Source organism: Emydura macquarii, unplaced genomic scaffold, assembly GCF_026122565.2.
Source record: "Emydura macquarii macquarii isolate MOO-44397 ecotype Brisbane River unplaced genomic scaffold, CSIRO-AGI_Emac_v2 contig_2116, whole genome shotgun sequence".
NCBI lineage: Eukaryota > Metazoa > Chordata > Testudines > Chelidae > Emydura > Emydura macquarii.
This window is the reverse complement of record NW_027132253.1, coordinates 51998-64318: the sequence shown is the minus strand read 5'-3', so window position 1 is coordinate 64318 and position 12321 is coordinate 51998. Positions and strand designations below refer to the sequence as shown.

General features: G+C 52.8%; 2 protein-coding genes across 2 annotated transcripts; one reads left to right on the top strand and one right to left on the bottom strand.

Annotated features, from left to right (window-relative positions):
- Positions 1–2028: 2028 nt before the first annotated feature.
- Positions 2029–3796, bottom strand: LOC137160047 (hepcidin-like). The gene is made up of 3 exons (XM_067558499.1): positions 3667–3796; positions 3137–3202; positions 2029–2269 (listed from the first exon to the last, which is right to left on the bottom strand). The coding sequence occupies exons 1-3, from the start codon at positions 3748–3750 to the stop codon at positions 2186–2188; spliced, it is 234 nt and encodes a 77-aa protein (XP_067414600.1). The 5' UTR covers positions 3751–3796; the 3' UTR covers positions 2029–2185.
- A 6470-nt stretch (positions 3797–10266) lies between these two features.
- On the top strand, positions 10267–11299 carry LOC137160046 (hepcidin-like). Its single transcript, XM_067558497.1, has 3 exons — positions 10267–10375; positions 10839–10904; positions 11059–11299. Exons 1-3 carry the CDS (start codon positions 10292–10294, stop codon positions 11140–11142), a joined length of 234 nt encoding a protein of 77 aa, XP_067414598.1. The 5' UTR covers positions 10267–10291; the 3' UTR covers positions 11143–11299.
- The last annotated feature ends 1022 nt before the right edge of the window (positions 11300–12321 follow it).

The window sequence follows — 12321 nt, the reverse complement described above, 5'->3', positions numbered from 1 at the left end:
TTCCAGGGAGGATGGAGCTAGGCTGTTCTCAGTGGTGGCAGATGACAGAACTAGGAGCAATGGTCTCAGGTTGCAGTGGGGCAGGGCTAGGTTGGATATTAGGAAAAACATTTGCGTAGGAGGGTGGTGAAGCACTGGGATGGGTTCCCTAGGGAGGTGGTGGAATCTCCATCCTTAGAGGTTTTTAAGGCCCAGCTTGAAAAATCCCGGCTGGGATGGTTTAGTTGGGTTTTAATCCTACTTTGAGCTGGAGGTGGTCTAGACACCTCCTGACGTCCCTTCCAACCCTCATCTTCCATGATCCTATGATTTTAAGAACAAAATCAAATACATGAATGGAAGATTTCAACTATTGTGTCATGTTATAAAGAGGTAATGGTTCATGTACGCTAGTCTGTTATATAATAACATGCCACTAGTCGTTCATAAGCACCTGTCATAGCATACAAGTGGTCTTGGAAGATTAAATTTTTATCAGTAAACGTCGGTAACCGTCAGTTTCACCATTCACACACAAATGGATGAAAAAAAGTATTTCCACCAATCACATTAGAAATGTACAAACAGGTAAAGACAGAAAAACACTCCTTGAAAACCTAGTCGAGTGTATTTACTTTGACATGTAATCTTGACAGCTTGTCTTTAAACAGGCAATTTCTAAATCAAGGTGGGATGTTTTTCTAAAAGCTCTGTGCTGTGGATTATTTAGGGGCCGTTCTCAGGCCTGTGTGACACAGGAGGTCAGACTAGATGATCACAACGGGCCTTTCTGCCCTTGAAATCTCTGAATCTAGTGCATATTATGCCCTGCTGTTACTGGCATGTTCTGAAGTCACCGGCATAGCTGAAATAATACAAACATGAAAAATATACACACAAAAACAAAACACAATTCAAAACGACATTTCAAACAGATATTTTGCAAGTTCTCTTGATGATCTGGGCATCCCCCTGCGTCCTTATCCTGAGATTTCCCCTTCCAGACCCGCAGCTCCAGAGCCAGGAGCCCCCCTCCCTGATCGCCGGCCTCAACCTCCTGAAGATCGCCCTGCTGGGGGCGCTCAGCCTGGGCCTGGGCCTGGCTGGTAAGAGACTCCTTCCCCCCCAACCATGGGGCCCCTTCAAACGCTGCAGGGTAAATGCCAACGGGCCTCGGACCCCAAAGGCAGGAGTGGGGGGTCTGGCTGGGCAGCGACTGGGACACGGGGCCTTTCCCCTCTAGGGGGTGCCGGCTCTGATCTGGCTGGCTCAGGGGCAGGGAACCGGACCAGGGATCTCTGCAAGTTAAACTGGGAGTAGCCGGGATCTCCGGCTGGCTGTGAAAGTGAGGAGGCTGCACTAAGACTCTTGTCCACTGGGGGGTGACGTGGCATTGCCGGCTGCTGGAGGCCAAGGACCGTCAGCCCTGGGTTGTGTTCGGGGGTGGCCCGTACTGGTTAGACTGGGAGGTGATCCTGATGTCGGCTATAGATCGCTGTAGGGAGTCAGAGCAGCTAGGAAGCAGGGCCTCCAGCACAACAGAGCCGTCTAGTGGGAAATAGTGGGGTCGAGTGGGTTGGATCAGGGGGGCTGAGAGCCAGGACTCCGGGGTTAAGGCCCCAGCTCTGAGAGGGGAGTAAGGTCTAGTGATTACAGAAGGGGGGAGGCTGCGAGCAAGGACTCCTGGGTTCTCCCCCCAGCTCTGGGAGTAGGGTGACCAGATAGCAAGTGGGACGCTATTTTGGAGGAAGGTCTATAGGTGCGTATGTAGCACAAAGCCCCTCACATCGGGACGAGTGGGACTCTCCCGTTGCATGACCAGACTTAGCTCTGAGACGTGTTATCTCGAACAAATGCCTTCAAATCTCTGCACTTGCAGTCAGCGGCCCAGTGAGGGGGACCCTCCCTTTGCAGGCAGGGCTGGCTCCGATGCCCCAGGGCGGCACTAGGGGGTGCTGTGCTGCAGGGAGCGGGGTGGGGGCAGCGCACAGGGAATGGGTGACAAGCACGTGGCCCGTGAGAATAAAGAGCCAAACTCCATGTCTAGGTAGCCACTTTATTGGGGTTGAGCAGGAGGGTTCGCGGCAACCGCCCTCCCCGAACCCAGTCTTTGGTGCCAGACGATCTCAGCCCCCGGCTGGCTTGGATCTGCTGCCAGGAAGGGCTGGGGAGTCTCGCGGTGCTCCCAGGTGACGGGCGAAGGGGGTCAGAAGTTGCAGCAGATCCCACAGCCCATCATCCCAGGACAGCAGCCACAGCAGAAACGACAGCCAGCGACACCCTGAGGCTTCTGGACGAGACGGAGAGACTGGAGTGAGGCCTACCGCTACCCGAACCCCCATCCCTGCCCCCCAAGCCGCTTCCTCTCCCAGCGCTGGGGACACACCGCAGCAGTCCTGACGCCCAGCCCCCCTGCTCTACCCACTGAACCTGCCACAAGTTCAGGAGACTGGACTCGATGACCCCTCAAGGTCCCATCCAGTCCTACAGTTCTACGACTCCACTCCCCTCCCAGAACCGGGGATAGAACCCAGGAGTCCTGAACTGCAGCCCCTCCCCCCTCCCGCTCTAACCACTCAACCCCACTCCCCTCACAGGCTTTTCCCCAGCGTGTTATTCCCACGTGCTGTTGGAGACACTTTTTGATCTGTATGGAAAAATTTAAATTTTAAAATGCTTCCAGGAGGGGAATGCGGTCTAGTGGTTAGATCCTTGGGTTAGGGCGAGGGAAGGATGAGTCTGGAAACAAGGAATGTGGGGCTCCTTTTCGGACTCACAGCAAGAAGTGAGTAATGAAGTGCTATGTTCTCTGCAGGACGTCCGAGTTCCCGGGCAGGAGAGATGCTTGTTGGTAGGAACCTGCTGTGAGATATTATCGGTGATAACCCATGGGATATTATTGGTGTGAAACTGTGCACCTCAGTGCCACAGGATATATTGGAATTAACCCAAGGGACTCCCTGCACAGGGTTTTGGCTGGTTAGCCTGTGGGGCTCCCTGCCACTGGACGTTAACGCAGGCACCTACGGGATATATATGAGGCATTCATCTGTAGAACTCCTGGCCACTGGCTACTATTGGGGTTAGCTACCAAACATCTCCCCTCCCCCCATCAGTCCCAGCAGTGACACGAGCGAAGCCACTTCCCCCTACTCACCACTTCTCTCTTCACCATCACCTTGGATTCGCCTCTTCCTTCCTGCCAGTCCTGGGACTCCAAGCCCTGTAAGAGAGGGAGAGACGGGAGTCACCCGTGCCCCACGGGTTTGTTGGCCACGCGGTCGCTGCTCCGGAGGGATCATACTAACGTCCATCTCTAACGCACGTCCTGAATGGAGTGCTGGGCTCTGTTCCCAGCTCTGGCTGGGGACCGGGGTGGTCTAGTGGTCAGAGCAGGGGCAGTGGGAGTCAGGACTCCGGGGTTGTATCCCTGGCTCGGGGAAGGGAAGGGATGGAAATCCACCGCATTACAACAGCTGCGGTCTGACAGTCAGGACTGCTGACTTCCATTCCCAGCTCTGCTACCGATTTGCTGTGTGACCTGGAGCGACTCATTTCCCCGGCGAATGCCTCAGTTTCTCCCGCCACCCTTTGGTTGATGGGAAGCTCTGTGGGGCAGAGTCTGTCCCTCACTGTGTCTGGACAGCGCCTGGCACACCAGGAAATGGAATAGTCTCCCGCACTCACCTCAGCCAGGGACGCTCCGTGGATTCCCTCGGCGCAAAGGAGGGACACAGACAGGAGCATGAGAGCCAGCATCTGGAACCTCATCTTGTCTCGGGGTCGGTTCTTCTCCGTGAGCAGCTGAATGGGGCTGGGAGCTAACGGGACCTGTATTTATTCACTAGCTAAGTGCCCTCTTGGCCAATGGAGTCAGCGATTGCTAAAAGACGGGAGATTTCCAGTAAGGAAGGTGCTGGATAAATAGTTGTTTGGCTATCAATCCATGTCCTTCTGGTAAAAGACACTTGTAATTACAAAATATGGGACTTTTTTTTGCCAAAATACCTTCCATCTCTAGCCAGGTGACACCCATCTCTTGGAGACAGAGTTAGAGTAACCCAGGAGTCCTGACTCCCAGCCCTTCTGATCTAACCATTACACCCCACTTCCTGCGCTGAGCTGGTGATGGAAGTCAAGTTTTCTGACTCCAATTCTCTTTAACAGCCTGTAAAACCACTCCACAGTCAGGCCTTCTTGTTTGGAGGACACAGGCCAATATTTCCAGATTGACTCCATGTTTAGCTGGATCAGCTTGGAGATGATTCCCAGAGGTGCTGCTCTCCCAGACGTCAGTGCCATGGGGACTTGTCCTTAGTTTCATTTCAGTGTGCACACATAGATGCTAATGGATCACGGTCCCTTTGTGCCAGGCGCTGCACAGGCACAGTGAGAGACCATCCCTTCCTCAGCTCAGATCAGGACCCCGGAGTGCTGGGCGCTGCACAGACAGAGCCAGAGATAGGCCCTGCCACAGCTGCGGAAACATTTTGAAACAAATAAAGAACCTTCATTTCAGGCACTTCCAGAATATCTGTTTGAAATGTCGTTTTGAATTGTGTTTTGTTTTTGTGTGTATATTTTTCATGTTTGTAGTATTTCAGCTATGCCAGCGACTTCAGAACATGCCAGTAGCAGTGGGGCATAATATGCACTAGATTCAGAGATTTCAAGGGCAGAAAGGCCCGTTGTGATCATCTAGTCTGACCTCCTGTGTCACACAGGCCTGAGAATGGCCCCTAAATAATCCACAGCACAGAGCTTTTAGAAAAACATCCCACCTTGATTTAGAAATTGCCTGTTTAAAGACAAGTTGTCAAGATTGTAAATACACTCAAAGTAAATACACTCGACTAGGTTTTCAAGGAGTGTTTTTCTGTCTTTACCTGTTCGTACATTTCTAATGTGATTGGTGGAAATACTTTTTTTCATCCATTTGTGTGTGAATGGTGAAACTGACGGTTACCGATGTTTACTGATAAAAATTTAATCCTTCCAAGACCACTTGTATGCTATGACAGGTGCTTATGAACGACTAGTGGCATGTTATTATATAATAGACTAGAGTACATGAACCATTACCTCTTTATAACATGACACAGTAGTTGAAATCTTCCATTCATGTATTTGATTTTGTTCTTAAAATCACAGGATCATAGAAGATGAGGGTTGGATGGGACATCAGGAGGTATTTAAAACCACCCCCAGCTCAAAGCAGGATCAACCCCAACTAAACCATCCCAGCCAGGGCTTTGTCAAGCTGGGCCCTAAAAACCTCTAAGGATGGAGATTCCACCACCTCCCTAGGGAACCCATCCCAGTTCTTCACCACCCTCCTACGCAAATGTTTTTCCTAATATCCAACCTAGCCCTGCCCCACTGCAACCTGAGACCATTGCTCCTAGTTCTGTCATCTGCCACCACTGAGAACAGCCTAGCTCCATCCTCCCTGGAACCCCCTTTCAGGTAGTTAAAGGCTGCTATCAAATCCTCCCTTGCTCTTCTCTTCTGCAGACTAAACAAGCCCAGCTCCCGCAGCCTCTCCTCATAAGTCCTGTGCTCCAGCCTCCTCATCGTTTTCGTTGCCCTCCACCAAACTCTCTCCAATTTGTCCACATCCTTCCTGTAGTGGAGGGACCAAAACTGGACACAATACTCCAGATGTGGCCTCACCAGTGCTGAATAGAGGGAAACAATCACTTCCCTCCATCTGCTGGCAATGCTCCTACTAATGCAGCCCAATATGCTGTTGGCCTTCTGAGCAATAAGGGCACACTGCTGACTCACATCCAGCTTCTTATCCACTGTAACCCCCAGGTCCTTTTCTGCAGAACTGCTGCCTAGCCCTTCGGTCCCCAGTCTGTAGCTGTGCCTGGGATTCTTCCATCCTAAGTTCAGGACTCTGCACTTGTCCTTGCTGAACCTCATCAGGTTTCCTTTGGCCCAATCCTCCAATCTGTCTAGGTCACTCTGTATCCTATCCCTGCCCTCCAGCGTATCTACCTCTCCCCCCAGCTTAGTGTCAGCTGCGAACTTGCTGAGGGTGCATCACCCCATCCTCCAGATCATTAATGAAGATGTTGAACAAAACTGGCCCAGGACCGACCCCTGGGGCACTCTGCTTGCTACCGGCTGCCAGCTAGACACGGAGCCATTGATCCTTCAGGGCAGCGGCTGCTTAGCACTGATTGATACCCCTGGCCTTCTCCTGTCACTCCAAGCAGCTCGGGTCGGGATGGCTCTTCGAGCTGGGAATCACCCCTCCAGATCCAAGTGGCGACCTGGCTGGAGCGTCTCCTGTTCGTGTTGCGATGAACCAGTGGGACGCTTGGACACCAATTTCCTGTGAATGGAAATTCCCAGTTTCAAACAGGTCTCCTGGCAGGGATCGGATCCAATGGGGCCTGCAGAGCAGATGCCGCTTGTCCGCCGGGGAGCATGTCTAGACCCCGGGTTGAGTGGCCGACCGCGAGATCCCACCTGGGGGAGGTGAATGCTCAGAGCGGGCTGCGCTCAGAGAGCAGTGTACGGTGTAGCTGGCTTTGAGTTGGGTCACGTCCTCTCCCCTGCCCTCTGTCTCATGCTCAGAGGTTGAAGGCGCTGTACAGTTTGTGTCACACGTGGCCTGCTATCTCTGTTCGAATCTAGGCCGCCAGGCGCTGACAGCGCAGCCTGGGGTTTGGATGAGAAACAGCCCCAGACCGCAGCCCCGCGGTGCGATTAACCCGGCCCCGTCGGCCCAGAGCTCTGGGCTACAAACTGACACAGTTATTGAAATGCTGAGCCGCGTCTTCGCCTGCAGTGCGGGGCCGGCGCGCGGTGCCTTGCAGCACGCTGCAGTGAGTGAGTTTATGGCGACCTGCCATCCACGCCACGACTGAAAAGGCTGCTTCTGTATGGCAGGCTGGTTAAGCCCTGGGACTCCCTGCCACTAGGGATTGGTCAGGTTAACCCGCAGGACTCTCTTCTGCTGGGTATCACCGGTGTAACCTGCGGGACTCCCTGCCACTAGGTACTGGTGCTGTTAATTTGTGGACCCTCTTCCACTGGGTACTAGTGGCGTTAACCTGTAGGACTCCCTGCCCCTGGGTGTTAGCTGGTTTACCCCCTGACTCTCACTAATGTCATGCACAGAGGTGATATCACAGCCCTGCTCACCATTCCCTGTTTGCATGTCCTGGCAGGGCATTCGCCCCTTAACTCATTTTTAACTTAAAAACGGCCCAGATCCCTAGACACCCCTCAATTCCAAGGCCAGGTCACCCCACTTCTCAGACACACTGTGGCGAGCAGGTGAGGGGCAGAGAGCAAACATCCCCCTCCCCCGAGCCCTCACTGGCTTCGAGGCGGGTTTGGGGGTTGATCATTAACCAAGCGTGTTCCAGTTACAGGCCAAGATTCCCAGCTCTGGGGCTGCAAATCTGGGAATGCCCCCGTGGAGGTGCCAAGAATGGCTGGAGGGGGGGCTGGGAGTCTGGACTAGCCTCAGCGCTGGGAGAGCAGTGGGATGTAGTGGGGGTGGGGCTGGCAATCAGGACTCCTGGGTTCTATCCTGGCTCTGGGAGGGGAGTGGGGTCGAGTGGGGGTGGTTTAGGTGCTGGGGCTGGAAGTCAGGACTCCTGGGTTCTCTAACCCTGGCTTAGGGACCCCTTGTGTTTGCTGGTCTAGGAAGGGCACTGCAGGCCCTGCTTGCTGACTCCTGCTGTCTGGTTACAGCTGGGACTATCAGTGCCGGGAGGAGCCGTAGAGCTGCCGTCCCCTCAAAGGAAGGTCCCTGGTTTGTGCGGTTGAGCCCACATGCTCCCCTGCCCTGCTCTGCTGCTGACAGCGGGGGCTGATCAGATCCTGTCGGGGTGTAAAGACAGCGCCTGCTGCTCCGCTTTAATAGGTCAGGTCTCTGAGAGCCAGCGAGGTAGAGACACACAGCCCCGGCTTCTCTGGGCTCCCCACTTCCGCCAGCTCTGCCAGGGTCCCTCACTCCTGACCCGCCGCCTCTCCACAGATCTGTTGGTACTCCTCAGTCTCGACCTGCACCCCCTGCTATCCCAGCCCTGGGATCTCATGATTGGCCACTCAAACAGGGACCTAGACTACACTGCCCGGTGGATGAGCGGCACTTGCTCTGCAGACCTGACTGGATCCGATCCTTGCCAGGAGACCTGTTTGAAACTGGGAAAATTTCCATTTCACAGGGAATTGGTGTCAAAGCGTCCCCCTGGTTCATCGCAACACGAACAGGAGACGCTCCAGCCAGGTCGCCCCTTTGAGCTCAAGGCATGATTCCCAGCTCGAGGAGCCATCCCAACCCGAGCTCTGATCAAGCGAGCGAGCTGCAAACAGAGTCCAGCTGCTTGGAGTGACAGGAGAAGGCCAGCGGTATCAATCCGTGCTAAGCAGCCGCTGCCCTGCAGGATTTTCAGAACAAAATCATACAAAAGAAAGGAAGATTTCAACAACTGTCCTGTTACAAAGAGAGAATCGTTCACGTATTCTAATCTGTTCTACGATGACATGCTGCTAGTCGTTTATAAGCACCTGTCTTCGCCGACAAGCAGTCTTGGAAGGATTAGATTTGTTCAGTAACCGTCAATTTCATGATACACACACAAAGGGATGAAAACATATTTCCACCATTAACATTAGAAATGAACCAATAGGCAAAGGAAGAAAAATGCTGCTTGAGTATTTATTAGGGTTTGATTTCAGGCTGTTTACTTTGTATCATTTGACATGTGATGTTGACAAATTGTGTTTTAATGGTTATAAACCTTTAACTTTTGGAATCTCAACGCCTACTGTCATTTAATTATTACTGTCTGACTCCCCCCGCATAGTTTCCCACCACAGGGATAATTTAAAATCGATAGATATAAAAAAATGCTTAAAAATAAACATTGATATTATCAATCCAAGTTATTAAAACATCAGATTCCCTTCAGCCTATTTATAAGTACCTACATTGGGAATAAATATTTGATAATCAGCTCTTCAGTCTCTCAGAGAAAAGTATAACATGATTCAATGACTGGAAGATGAAGCTAGAGAAATTCAGACTGGAAATGTGTAGATTTTTAGCAGTGAAGATAATGAATCACTGGAATGATTTACAAGGGTTGTGGCAGATTCTCCATCACAGGCAATTTCTAAATCAAGGTGGATAATAAAGTTCTGTGCTGGGGATTATTTTAGGGCCATTTTCAGGCCTGAGACACAAAGGGGTCAGACTAGATGATCATAACGGTCCCTTCTGCCCTTGAAATCTCTGAATCTTGCTCATATTTTGTCCTGCTGCTACTGACATGTTATGAAGTCGCCGGCATAGCTGAAATAATACAAACACGAAAAATACGCACAAAAACAAAACACAATTCAAAATGACATTTTAAACAGATATTTTGCAAGTACCTGAAATGAAGTTGTTTTATTTGTTTCAAAATGTTTCCTCAGCTGGGGCAGGGCCTGTCTCTGGCTCTGTCTGTGCAGTGCCCGGCACAATGGGGACCTGATCTGTTGGCGTCTACGTGTGCACCCTGTAACGTAATTAATGACAAGTCCCCACTGCACTGACATCTGGGAGAGCAGAACCTCTGGGAATCTTTTCTAAGCTAATCCAGCTAAACATAGAGTCAAAGTAAGTGACCAACTTTGGAAAATTTTGGCCTGTGTCCTCCAAATAAAAGGGCAGACTGTGGGGTGGTCTTAAAGCCTGTTAAAGGGAATTGGAGTCAGGATTCCTGGGTTCCATCACCAGCTCTGGGAGTGGGGGGTCATGGGTTAGAGCAGAGGAGCTGGAAGCCAGGACTCCTGGGTTCTCTAGGGTTGCCAACCCACAAGGATTATCCTGGAGTCTCCAGGAATTAAAGATTAATCTTTAATTAAAGGTTGTCATGAGATGAAACTTCCAGGAATACGTCCGATCAAAATAGGCAATTCTAGTTCTATCTCAGTTTGGGGGGGTCTAGTGGGTGAAGGCAGGGGGGCTAGTGGGTGAGGGCAGGGGGGCTGGGAATCAGGACTCCTGGGTTAGTCTATCCCTGACTCTGGCAGATGGGTGTCACCTGGCTAGTAATGGAAGCTGTTTGGTAAAAAAAAAGTCCCATATTTTGTAATTACAAGTGTCTTTTACCAGAAGGACGTGGATTGATAGCCAAACAATTATTTGCCCAGCACCTTGCTTACTGGAAATCTCCCGTCTTTTAGCAATCGCTGACTCCATTGGCCAAGAGGGCACTTAGCTAGTGAATAAATACAGGTCCCGTTAGCTCCCAGCCCCATTCAGCTGCTCACAGAGAAGAACCGACCCCGAGACAAGATGAGGTTCCAGATGCTGGCTCTCATGCTCCTGTCCGTGTCCCTCCTTTGCGCCGAGGGAATCCACGGAGCGTCCCTGGCTGAGGTGAGTGGGGGAGCCTATTCCATTTCCTGGTGTGCCAGGCGCTGCCCAGACACAGTGAGGGACAGACCGTGCCCCACAGAGCTTCCCATGAACCAAAAGGTGGGAGGGGAAACTGAGGCATTCACTGGGGAAGTGAGTCGCTCCAGGTCACACAGCAAATCGGTAGCAGAACTGGGAATGGAAGTCAGCAGTCCTGACTGTCAGACTGCAGCTGTTGTAATGCGGTGGATTTCCATCCCTCCCTTCCCCGAGCCAGGGATACAACCCAGGAGACCTGACTCCCACTGCCCCTGCTCTGACCACTAGACCACCCCGGTCCCCAGCCAGAGCTGGGAACAGAGCCCAGCACTCCACTCAGGACGTGCGTTAGAGATGGACGTTAGTATGATCCCTCCGGAGCAGCGACCGCGTGGCCAACAAGCCTGTGGGGCACGGGTGACTCCCGTCTCTCCCTCTCTTACAGGGCTTGGAGTCCCAGGACTGGCAGGAAGGAAGAGGCGAATCCAAGGTGATGGTGAAGAGAGAAGTGGTGAGTAGGGGGAGGTCTACGGGTTAGGGCAGGGGGGCTGGGCGTCAGGACTGCTGGGGTGTGTCCCCAGCGCTGGGAGAGGAAGCGGCTTGGGGGGCGGGGATGGGGGTTCGGGTAGCGGCAGGCCTCACTCCAGTCTCTCCGTCTCGTCCAGAAGCCTCAGGGTGTCGCTGGCTGTCGTTTCTGCTGTGGCTGCTGTCCTGGGATGATGGGCTGTGGGATCTGCTGCAACTTCTGACCCCCTTCGCCCGTCACCTGGGAGCACCGCGAGACTCCCCAGCCCTTCCTGGCAGCAGATCCAAGCCAGCCGGGGGCTGAGATCGTCTGGCACCAAAGACTGGGTTCGGGGAGGGCGGTTGCCGCGAACCCTCCTGCTCAACCCCAATAAAGTGGCTACCTAGACATGGAGTTTGGCTCTTTATTCTCACGGGCCACGTGCTTGTCACCCATTCCCTGTGCGCTGCCCCCACCCCGCTCCCTGCAGCACAGCGCCCCCTAGTGCTGCCCTGGGGCATTGGAGCCAGCCCTGCCTGCAAAGGGAGGGTCCCCCTCACTGGGCCTCTGACTGCAAGTGCAGAGTTGAAGGCATTTGTTCGAGATAACACGTCTCAGTGCTAAGTCTGGTAATACAACGGGAGAGTCCCACTCGCCCATGTCCTGCCCACTAGGCCCCACTCTCCTCCCAGATCCAGGGATAGGACCCAGGAGTCCTGACTCCTAGCCACACCCCTACTCTAACCCCCTACGCCCCATTCTCCTTCCAGCATCAGGAAGGGAAGTCAGGACTGCTGGCTCCCAGCTGGCCCTTTTTAAGCCATTAGATTCCACCGCTCCCCTGTACAAGTCACTCTTGCTCAAGAAGCACTGCTTCCTAGCTGCTCTGCCTCCCTACAACCATCGAGAATGGACCGATATCACCTCCTGGTCTAACCAGTACACATCACCCCATGGAATACAACCCAGTGCTGGCCCCCTGCCAGCAATACCACAGCACCCCCTTGTGGTCAAGAGTTTTAGTGCAGCCCTGTCACTTTCACAAGCAGCCAGGTTTCCTGGCCACTCTGAGTTTAATTTGCAAAGATCCAGAAATGTTTCAGTTCAACAGAGATTATGCTTTGTCCAAGGAGAATCAGGGATGGGACACGGGACCTTTCCCCTCTAGGGGGTGCTGATGCCAATCCAGCTCCAGGGCTGAGGGCAGCGCTGGCTGGCTCAGAGACTGGTATACGGGCCGTCTCTCTGTCTCAGCCACCCGCAGTAGGGTGTCCTAGGCGCAGAGAGGTAACAGCATGGCAAGTAGAGAAGAGACATCTGGTGGTTTGGAGGGAACTGGCAGCAAACTTTAACATTTCCTCCCACTCCAAAGTGCAGCAGTGGAGGCAGAAACATGAGCAGAGAAGCCAAAACAATCCAGCAA

Bases quoted from the DNA above. Each gene is read 5' to 3' on its own strand.
- LOC137160047 (XM_067558499.1), bottom strand. From the start codon at position 3,750: ATGAGGTTCCAGATGCTGGCTCTCATGCTCCTGTCTGTGTCCCTCCTT. The intron at 3,203-3,666 runs GTGAGTGCGGGA...CCTCTCTTACAG, and splicing joins ACGGAGCGTCCCTGGCTGAG to GGCTTGGAGTCCCAGGACTG. The intron at 2,270-3,136 runs GTGAGTAGGGGG...CGTCTCGTCCAG, and splicing joins TGATGGTGAAGAGAGAAGTG to AAGCCTCAGGGTGTCGCTGG.
- LOC137160046 (XM_067558497.1), top strand. From the start codon at position 10,292: ATGAGGTTCCAGATGCTGGCTCTCATGCTCCTGTCCGTGTCCCTCCTT. The intron at 10,376-10,838 runs GTGAGTGGGGGA...CCTCTCTTACAG, and splicing joins ACGGAGCGTCCCTGGCTGAG to GGCTTGGAGTCCCAGGACTG. The intron at 10,905-11,058 runs GTGAGTAGGGGG...CGTCTCGTCCAG, and splicing joins TGATGGTGAAGAGAGAAGTG to AAGCCTCAGGGTGTCGCTGG.